Genomic DNA, 10,483 nt, shown 5'->3' with positions numbered 1-10,483 from the left:
TTTTAGGTAAAAAATGTGAAAAGCTGCCTCATGGTGGCGCTATAACAGGCCGTTCTGGAAAATGTGGGGCAGAGGTTCATCGTTGGCATCCAGGGAGTGTGTGTGCAAAGTTTTGCATCGACCGGGTTAACAGTGCCGGAGATTAGCTGGTGACGGACGGAAGGATCACACACACACACGGACGGAGTGCAAAACATACTCTCTCCCCATGCCTTCGGCCTGGTGGAGACAATAATAAACACATAACTATAACATTTTTTATTTTGTTGGCTGTTTATATCTGAATTCTGCAAACATTTCTCATTATTGAATGTTGGAATTCATGACTGTCAATTGAGTAATGTACTTAGTTACTTACCTGGCTTACACCACAGTGTCTAGTGATTCAGATTCAGTGATTCAAATTGGGGTCCGAGGCCTACTAACGTATAACAAACTGGGCTGGGGGTCCTTTGAAACTAAAGCCCAAACCACACCAAGTTCAGGTCGGGACAAAACGTTTTTTTAAGGTCAACCACACCAATGCAACTCCAATTGCAACCCAATGAGTTGCATTGGTGTGGTTTACCTTAAAACAGTCCCAAGGAGTCCCTATACCGGTGTGGTTTGGGCTTAAGACAAAATCCTGTATTTTCCTAACAAGTAAATCCATACATGAGTTGGACAAATGTTGTGAAATGAAAGGTAAGACAACATGCTTCACTGGACAATATCACATTCCCTTTATTGGGCAATAGCTTTTGCAACACATACTTTCATTTGAGTCCCCAAAGAACAGGGGAATAATAAATACACTCAGTGCACACAGCACAAACACAAATTCACATCATAGTGTCTCAATTAGACTTTAGTATAATAAACATATAGAAATTATGGTCAGGGACTTAAATATATATTTAGCTTTTCCCCCCCTTTCTTTTTCATTTAGCTCTGGGAAAGTGTAGAAATGCAAACAAACAATAAAACAGTGAAAAGTAGGATTACCTATCAAAGATGTCCTATGTTTTGTTTTGTGAAGTCTACATTATAAACACCGAATCCTACATCCAAGAATGACATATGGACAAAATGTTGACATTTCAAATTAAGACATCCTTTACTGGACAACATCACATTCCCTTTATTGGGCAATATTACATTCACTAGCTTTTGCAACATAATGTATATATCATTATCACTGTCAGGTGGAAACCTTGTATGTCCAAAACCGTAATATTTCAGGAAATTGAAAAAAAGAACCAGTGTTCCCATGCATTCAGTGCCACGTTGCTGCTGATTTAGCTACATTTGCACATTCATTTACGAAAAAAACAAACATTAAACATTAAACACAACACAAAATGTAGATACAAGGTTTTTGCCCGACAGTGATATTTTCATTGCAGACCCCAGAGAACAGGGGAATAATTAAAACACTCACAGTGTACTACATTCTACAAATTCACATATTTGCCAACAGTACTAAATTTGACAATACCTTTTCCACAACAGCCAGCCATATTGACATAAATATCTGTTTAATGTTACTTCCTTCACAGGTGTTACTAATGGTAATAATGAACCACCATATGCACTTAGTTGACAAGGGTCAATTAAGTAATTCGTATCAATAGCACAGACCTATTATTGAGAATTTAAGCCTAAAACATTCACTTTGATGACATGCTATCATTATGTGTTTAGTGTGTTAATCCTGATACGTCATGCATAATTGGGTGTATGTGCACATCGTGAGTAAACGCACATGTCTTCGATCTTTTTCTTTTGACCTGTTTATTTCCTATATGTCTTCCTTACTACTTTTCCTGAAAAGTATGAATGGTGAATTTAAACCCGTAAACCTGTGACGTGACAATAAAGTTGATTCTGAGTATGGTTCTTATTCTTATTTGTACAGGTAGGTAATTGTAGTTATTTTTCGCATTTACTATGAAAACGTGCATTTCCCGTTCGTTCGTTGCATCACCCACGCCTCCACGTATGTTCATGCCTCGTGACATCACGTGACATCATCAGGGATGGAGATCCCTGATGTCATCAATATTAAGCCCATATATGGGAATGCCATATATGGAGATATGTCATCAATATTGGCCAGCAACTCTACATCTGACCTCAAACCCTTAGATCTCCATATATGGAGCTGACCTGTTCTGACATTCCATATGTTGATCCTTCTCCATCCGTCCTTCCTCTTCGATGTCTCCCTTTTGACTGATACCTGTCCATTTTTTATGCTTGATGTATTCTGTTTTAACTTTTATCTTTTGTTGTGAAGCACTTTGGTCAACTCTGGTTGTGTTATAACGTGCTATATAAATAAAGGTTGATTTGATTCAAACTCTAGATGGGCCCGCCCCAAAGTTATTAGTGCGCCCGGCAGCCGGTGAAAACTAGAGTTCTCAACAGGCCCAAAAATTAAGGCCCGGCCCTACCTGGGCCCTCATCAAACCCTGTACACTCAAGACACTGCCCCCGCTGCCACCCTTAGATTTCCATATATGGAGCTGACCTGTTCTGACATTCCATATGTTGATCTGACCTCATCAAACCCTGTACTCATATATGGCCAGTACAGAATTCATTCCATATGTTGATCTGACCCCCCATGCCAAAAGGCCAGCGCTCGGCCAGCAGTCTGCCGTCACCCAGGCGGATGCGTGACGTCGCCCTTTAGGGCTAGGTCGCTTCTCGCCCTCATATCAGGGCGTCTTACTGGTATGTTGCTATTATGTCGTCTCATAATCCGCAACTATGACTTGACTAATCATGTCAATGGGGCTGCTGTGAAAAAAGGCCTCATTAGCTCTACTGTACGCTCTTCTTCAAATCTTGAAGCTTGAGGCAAAAGCATAGCCTTCACTTTGATTCGGTGCCACATTATTTACACTGACTTTAATCATGTGTCAAATCCACTGGCACACATACAGACAATACATAATAATATACATTTCCAAAATACTGAAAAAAGTAGGCTTTGTACACGTTAACATTGAGATGTTTCTTTTAAGACTTGTTGATATACATTCAGTCCGTATTAATTCAGGGAGACAGTCATACAGTACTGTGTACTTTACTGTTTCTCCATGTCATTTTCCATTTGTACACTCTCAGAGTTAAATTAAACACTGAGTATACAGTGTAAATTGGGTGTCCCAGAGATAAGATATTCTTATCAAATGGGGGTCCCTGATAATCTAATGTATATCAAATGGGGGGTCCTTGAATTTAAAAAGGTTGAGAACCACTGCTGTACTTGATTTATTTTACAGTGCAAACTGTTTTCTGAAAATCGGCCCTTATTACTATAATGCCAGACATAAAACAAAATGTGTTGGGTATCCACCTCAATCATATTGCACCAGGGGCTGTGTCAACAGAAAATGTTTTATGTGCGGAGGAGCGCTTTGGATGTCGTTGCTGTTGGCAGAAACCTCATATCGCCATATTCTAACCTTTTATGTTTTTCTTTCTTCCATACTGCAGCGTGATATGATTGTATGCTTGGTGTTGGGAAGAGGAGTGCTCAAGAGCATCTTTATGGCTGATTGGCGCTGGCAGCTCAAAACAAGTGTTGTGAACACAAGCCCCAAAGAGTTCCTTAGAAATAGTTAGTTCATTAGAAATGGAGTAACGTGTAAAAATGTTTCAAGCAAACAAAAATGATCAATTATCAATGTCTCTGACTGGAGGATCTGAAATTATAACACTTCCTGTTCGTGTTCACACATTATAACGTCTCTGTCGTGTGGAAACCATGTCCAAAAACATTTATTTTTTTTACTTAAAGAAAATGCAATTCAATTGTGAAAATAGCCTATTGCGTCTGTTGTCAGCTTAATGTACATGAGCTATTTTCACTACTTTTGTGCGACACTCTTGTATGATGACGTAGGTTGTAGGCGTAGGCCGTAGGGCATTCATTTACAAAAAAATAAAACGTTGAAATATGGTGATATGATGTTTCTCTGCACAACAGCAACGATAAGGTTGATCTGTCAGGTGCAGAAGGTGACATCAATAACATTTTCATATAGGTGAATCATAAAAAGAAAATAATATATCCACAGAGCTTTTAAAAAGTTGTGGAATAAAAATATCGCTTTTCCCAAAATAAATTATTTAAATTGTGAAATAATTTTAATAGCTTTGTCAGGTCCCAAAATATTGTTTTTGTCTGTGAGCTGACAGCCGTCCTCATCCACGTTGTTTCCGTCTCCGTTGAGGAAGGTACTCTTTTCCCTTGACAGGTGCTTGGAGGCAGCTGATGCTTTACAATGGTGCAAACTGTAGGAGTGCTACCTGATAGGCACAACTCAGGAAAATGAGGAACCTTGTGCAACAGTGAGAGTGGGGTGCAACATCTCCAGTAGTGACTGACAGAATATTGTCTAAAGCCCCTTTAACGTTGTTGCCTCTAGGGTGCACACAGTCAAATCCTAAGGCACCGCGTCCACTGAGGCTTTATTTCCCGGATGAAAACGGCACAGCATTTTCCTAGGAGTGGGAGCACAAGGTATGCCCAATGCCACGCCAAGCTGCTGGAGTTTCCAAAAACTTGGTGCTCCCATTATAAACAATTAAAAACATGCACTGAGAGAGGACAAAAACATATTTTACAGTGCAGGACTGAGACTGCAGTGTAAAGGCAGGTAAATACTCTATCCGAATGGCCAAAATGTGTTGGGTAGGCAATATCTGCAAGACAACGTCATTCGGATCTTCTGTGGGGCCTGTCCGAACATATTTCAGTTTGGCCAGTCCAGGCAAAACGTTGGACTTCGGTTGGACAATTTTGAAGGACTGTACGTATGCTCCTGAAGGCTCACTGATATACCCTCAGATGTGATTCCCGGCACTCTTCTCAGAGCTCTGGAAGGAGCTGATGTCCCATCGGAAGGAGCGCAGGGAGCGGAACGTGCTCCCCTTGAAGCTGGCGCGCCGTTTGGTGATGCGGTAGATCCTCCGCAGGACGGCGCGTCGCAGCAGGATGTACACCCACGGGTCCAGGATCTGGTTCCACGACGCCAGCCTCACGCCCATCACCATCAGCGTCCGGTACGGATCCCTGTCTGCGCCCAACGAGCCGCTGTAGGACCTCGTCACCGACATCAGACCGAAGATCTAACACAGAGCGGAGAAGACAAGAGTTCTGTTAGCAATGGTGGCAATGTAGAAATAATCTGTTACAAGTAAAAGTCAAAATGTACTTGAGTAAGAGTACAAAAGTATTGGCATCAAAATATACTTAAAGTACCAAAAGTAAAAGTACTGAGTCATTATGCAGAAAATAGCTCTAAATAGATCTACAAGCTCACAATGCATTGCAAGTGAGTAACTTGTTTCTACATTTTCTAAAGTTTTAAAATAATTGTAGTTGGGTGACAAGTGCAATATTAGCTTCTAGTGTGTATATAGTGGAGTAGAAGTATAAAGCACGGAAAAAATGGACATACCCAAGTAAAGTAAAACTACCTCAAATGTACTTTGCACCATGCACATGAGGTTTGTCAGTGCTACTTGTCAACCAGTAGGTGTCCTACCAGACCTCTGGGTCTTTAATGAGACTACCTCCAAGCACTGCACATGCACTAGTTATAATAGATGTATAACTAGTGCATGTACATCTGTATATACCATACAGATTTGCTAAAATAGCCCCAAAACACAAACGCCCCGGGTCAAATCTGGTCGCCAACAGGTATTCCTAAATGTAACTTCAGTAAAACTATGCCTAAAACTAACCTTAGTAAACCTCAGTAAACCTATGCCTAAACCTAACCTATTCCTTATTCCTAACCTTAACCTCAATAAAACAAATACAAGAATACTAGAACCGCTGTGGGCTACCAGTCCATGAAAAAATGGGGGCGAGTGTGTTGGGGCGGTTACCATTTTAATCATTAAAATAAGTTTTAGATTGCAGCTTTAAAATGACATAGCATTTTAAAATGGCTCTAGGCTGTAAAGTGAGAGTTACCGTGATATGAAAAGAACCTATCCTGTTCAGACAAAATAATAAATGTTGTTTTGAATGTACATTTTTGCCAGATTGACATGACATTTTTATGGCCTGTGAGTTCAGAAACTATATTTAAGTCTCCAGTGTGCCGTAAAAGTTATGTATTTTTCTTTCAGAAAACATACTATTAGTACTAAAAGCTGTGCCTGTCATGGTGAAATGTCTCCGCTGAACTTCAGTAACAGAAGCTCAAATATGCTAATGTTGTAATGCTGTGCTAATGGCCTGGGGACTTCTCTCCGAGTGATTAAGTCTAATTCATTCCATCTGACAGAAGGAACCACACATTTAATGGAACAGTATCCACTCGTTGCATACATAATGATGTGTGAAATAGCAAGCAGATATAAAGTGCATACTTTATAATGGGTGGCAAAGCAATTATAATTTAGAGTTATTCAGTGTAGTATTGATTTTGTGCCTTTCAATTTAAATTTATGAAAATACTAAAATGACTTTCCTTTTGTTCCCAGGTACAGGTTTACACACAGTATCCATAGATAGACAAATATTTCCACACAGAAACCAAAATATTCTAAAACTTTGAATTTGGATTACGTTTTTACAGTTTTACAGGGTTTCTTTATATGATGTGATGGAACTATTCATACTTTCTTCTCTTACGCCTTCTAATGCATGATTTATATTTGCTTGCGCAAATAGCTTACAAGCTATATGTTGTAAGCTTACAAGCTTACAACACACTGTGCTTCTTCTGCACATTGTGAGCTTGTATGAGTGACACCAGTGCGCAGTGTTATACTTAGTGCCCAAACTGCCCATGGTCACTACATATAAATCAGCCTTAACTACTTATGGACCCGAGTTGGCTCTGTACTTCTGCTCGTGTCTGTCTTGCTATTTGTTAAAATAGCAGATTTCTGGCAAAGTTCCCCACAGAATAGGGGTTAGGGTTCAAGTGGTTAAAGTACAGTATATGAGAATAATTAGGCCCTTGGGCAAATTCCCATGCCCGTAACTCACCAGCAGGGGGCTCCAGCAGATGCAGGAAGTGACCATGATCCCTACTAGCTGGGCCACCATCTCTATGTCGTGAGATTTGGCCGTACGCCGGTGGGAACTGCTCTTCTTACGCAGCCTGGCTCTCACCAGTGTGATCCCACTGATGGTGTTACACACAAGGGCCACGGCTACTGAGGTCAGGCCCAGTCCAGAGAACAGCAGCACAAACGCCAAGTCCGTCCCCTGAATGGTGTCCCCCAGCACCCTGATGAAGCACCAGGTCCATGGGTACTGGTACGTGTAGGCCCCCAGACTGAAAAACGGCAACAGGGCCACACATAACGCCAGCAACCAGATGAGGGCGAGGGCCATCTTAGTCCGTGCCGTGGTCACCAGCTGAGCGTGGAGCAGGGGCCTGGTGACACCCAGACATCGCTCAGCTGCCATGGCGCAGCCCAGGAAGAGCGGGCACAGGCCGAAAAACACCATGATGCCTCCCAGGAAGAGGCAAGAGGCGTCAGGCTCGTCCGGAGAGCTAGAAGCGGGGTCGCCGGCCACTGCGGGCTCACTCCTCGTCGAGTACAGCCGCAGAACCAGGGCTCCGGGGATGATGTGTCCGGCGAGGTCGGTGGCCACCAGGCAGCTGGCAAAAAGCAGGAAGGTGGCTTTGGAACGCCGCCGGTAGCGGTTGTAAGCCTTGGCCAGAATGATGAGGGCCACCACATTGGACAGGATGCCCAGGGTCATGGAGAGGCCCGCCGCGGTGGGGTTGCCACCGGGCTTGCGGCCGGTGACGTTGTGTGTCCGCACTATGGCCTCTATCTCGGCCTCCTCCCCGCCACTGGTTTGGTTCATGATGGCCGTGGGGCCGATGAAGCCTGAGGTGTTGTAGTGCTGCATGGCCAACATCACCGCTGCTGCTGCTGGCCGCCAGGCATCATGGGGGTCCTCTGGGTGAGGGGGCGCTGGAAAGACACCACAGATTGAATGTTGCATAAAGCTATTTGAACTAATTTGAAATAATAATAATCACATTTTATTAACCACAAGCCCTGTATATATTACCCTATATACCACAAAACGTGCCCTACATTCAACCTGACATACAGCACCGGCCAAAAAAAAGACCAGATATCAAAAGCAGAGGCATTGATTTTCCCCATTCCCCTCAGCAAATCAAAATCTGAATAATCATATTAGGTTAGCTTCATCTGCTCTGGTGAAAGCCTATCTTTATCATAATGCATAATTTATTATGCTGTTGGATGTCACTCGCAGAGAAAAGACGATCTATTGCGCAGTCAAAATTTTACTCGACTTAACGTATTAGACTAGAGTGATTGCTTTTAAAATCACTTACCGTATGTATTCAAAAGTACAAGTAGCTACAAGTGAACTGTATAATATCAATACATTATTGTATTGTTGTTCAATGCATACAGAACCTTGTAACTGAACAATGAATGCTTGCAGAACCACCACAAAGCCTAGATACACTTCAGCATATATGATATAGGACTGCAATTGAATCAACAAAATGCAGTAATGTATCTTTAATTTGAACATTAACGGGAGCTCTAACTCTGAGCAGAATAAAAAGGTGAGTCATTAGCCAACATTTGGAGTCCAAAGCCCTGGCCCGATAGCAAGAAAATTCATTCCAATTTTAGTAGGCTAATTTAGTTTAGTTTACCCATATAATTCATTAGTTATAGCCTATATTGTTACTTGGCAGCCTTCCTTGTAAAGTAGTGGAGTTAAATGTACAATATTTGTCTTTGAAATGTAGTGGAGTCTTCCCAAAATAAATAAGTAAAAATAAAAAGGCTACTCAAGCAAAACACAGGTTCTCAAAAATATTTACAGTACAGTACGCAAGTAAATGTACTTTGTTATTGTCCACCACTGTTTAGTGTAGAGTGAATACAGGAGGGAGCCAAGTGAGCCCTGGGGGACTACAGTCAAGTATATAGGTTAAGCTATATCATTGTGACATTTGCGACAGTCTTGAGTTTCACTCAGCACCCTTGAGGTTAATATACATACAAGGAGCCTCATAGTTTTCCCTTCATGCAAGGAAGTTGTATAATAACAAGTCCTGACAGCTCCTGTTGGCACTAAAACCTGCTCCTTATAGTGCAAAGGTATTCCATTATCAACTCCATATAGCCAACCACTGTCTCAAATGGTTTAATTATAAGGACCCCCATATTATTTGGACGCAGACTGACCCCCGTCTGCAAATATTTTGTGCCATGGAGGGACCCCATACAAGATTTGTGTTGTTAATAAAATGTTTCAGAAATATTCCACATTCTTCACATTTTATAGCAGATCTGCAAGGCAAGCACAGGAGTTCACCCATGTTGTGACCCTTGTAGATCGGCTATTTTTTAAATCACTGATGAATTATCATATAGAGTATTACTGTAAGTTACACTTATTTTGATGCCACTTTGAGAACCACTGACCCAATGTGTGTAAGCTATTCTAGAGCAATCATGGACTGCCACTTCTGCTTTTTTATTGACCAAACTTCAACTGTGCAATACATCTCAATGATGAGCACAGCATTGTGCAATAAGGTATTTCATATTTTGTTGGAGGAGAGAGCCAATTCAAAATTCTGCTAATTACTTTCTTAAGTATTGGCGTTGACAGGAACAAAAAGAATGTTGGCCGGTCCATGATAAGGCTCATAAAGGGAATGCCTTTGACTCACAAAAAAAATAAAAGTATACTGGGACTTCTAATTTCATTGGGATTTGTTTTAGTAATTTATGAGTGATACAAGATTGTCTCATTTCTTCCAATTAAAGTGATCTGGAATTCTCTCATAAATGCACAAAGTAATATTCTAAAATGATACGGCAACAGCTGGTTTTGTGAAATTCAGAAACATTTTAAGGCTGTATGGACCAGAGGTAGCCTATGGACCAGAGCTATACCCAACTCAACTTAATATTACACTTTATATGTATTTTATTTTGACATTTGCATATCTGTAAAAGTCAGACTCGATAAAATACATCCAAGGCTAAAGAAAACCAAAGGTCAAATAAGGTATTTATCCTACCTACCTTGTGAAGAATTAACTCCATGGACTTTGATTCTATAATAATAATGTAATCATAGCCATAGTAGGCTGTTGAAAAATGTAATAAAATAGAAATCGAGATTGACGCTGGTCCTCTTCAGTCTTCAGATGGATAATTCCAAACATGTTATGTGTCCTCCTGGGTCGTGCATGTTGCCAGTGCAGTGTTGGTAGGCTGCTACAACTCCGCTTACACAGTCTCTTCTGTCAGCACAAGCAGGCTGCCTTCAGGCCAGGCAGGGTTGCACAACGTGCGCGCTGCTTGCATGCCAGCTCATTTTATACCGCGCGGTGCGTTATTATGGATGCTACCTCTGCTCCAGGCAAACCCCGCCCTCGCTGCTCAGAAGCCCTGATGGCACAGGAAAACCCCGCCCGTATGTTCTGATCTCAGTATTATC

At 41.6% G+C, this 10,483-nt stretch overlaps 1 protein-coding gene across 1 annotated transcript; it reads right to left on the bottom strand.

Annotated features, from left to right (window-relative positions):
- Window positions 1-4,354: 4,354 nt before the first annotated feature.
- LOC306936505 (prostaglandin E2 receptor EP1 subtype-like) lies at window positions 4,355-10,206 on the bottom strand. The gene is made up of 3 exons (XM_079520040.1): window positions 10,066-10,206; window positions 7,007-7,950; window positions 4,355-5,124 (listed from the first exon to the last, which is right to left on the bottom strand). The coding sequence occupies exons 2-3, from the start codon at window positions 7,892-7,894 to the stop codon at window positions 4,840-4,842; spliced, it is 1,173 nt and encodes a 390-aa protein (XP_079376166.1). The 5' UTR covers window positions 7,895-7,950; window positions 10,066-10,206; the 3' UTR covers window positions 4,355-4,839.
- Between the last annotated feature and the right edge of the window lie 277 nt (window positions 10,207-10,483).

Source organism: Electrona antarctica (genome assembly GCF_951216825.1).
Source record: "Electrona antarctica genome assembly, chromosome: 14".
Lineage (NCBI taxonomy): Eukaryota > Metazoa > Chordata > Actinopteri > Myctophiformes > Myctophidae > Electrona > Electrona antarctica.
Note: the sequence above shows the minus strand (reverse complement) of the source record. Positions and strands in the feature narration are given on the sequence as shown.

Bases quoted from the DNA above. Each gene is read 5' to 3' on its own strand.
- LOC306936505 (XM_079520040.1), bottom strand. From the start codon at position 7,894: ATGTTGGCCATGCAGCACTACAACACCTCAGGCTTCATCGGCCCCACG. The intron at 5,125-7,006 runs GTGAGTTACGGG...GCTCTGTGTTAG, and splicing joins TCTGCTGGAGCCCCCTGCTG to ATCTTCGGTCTGATGTCGGT.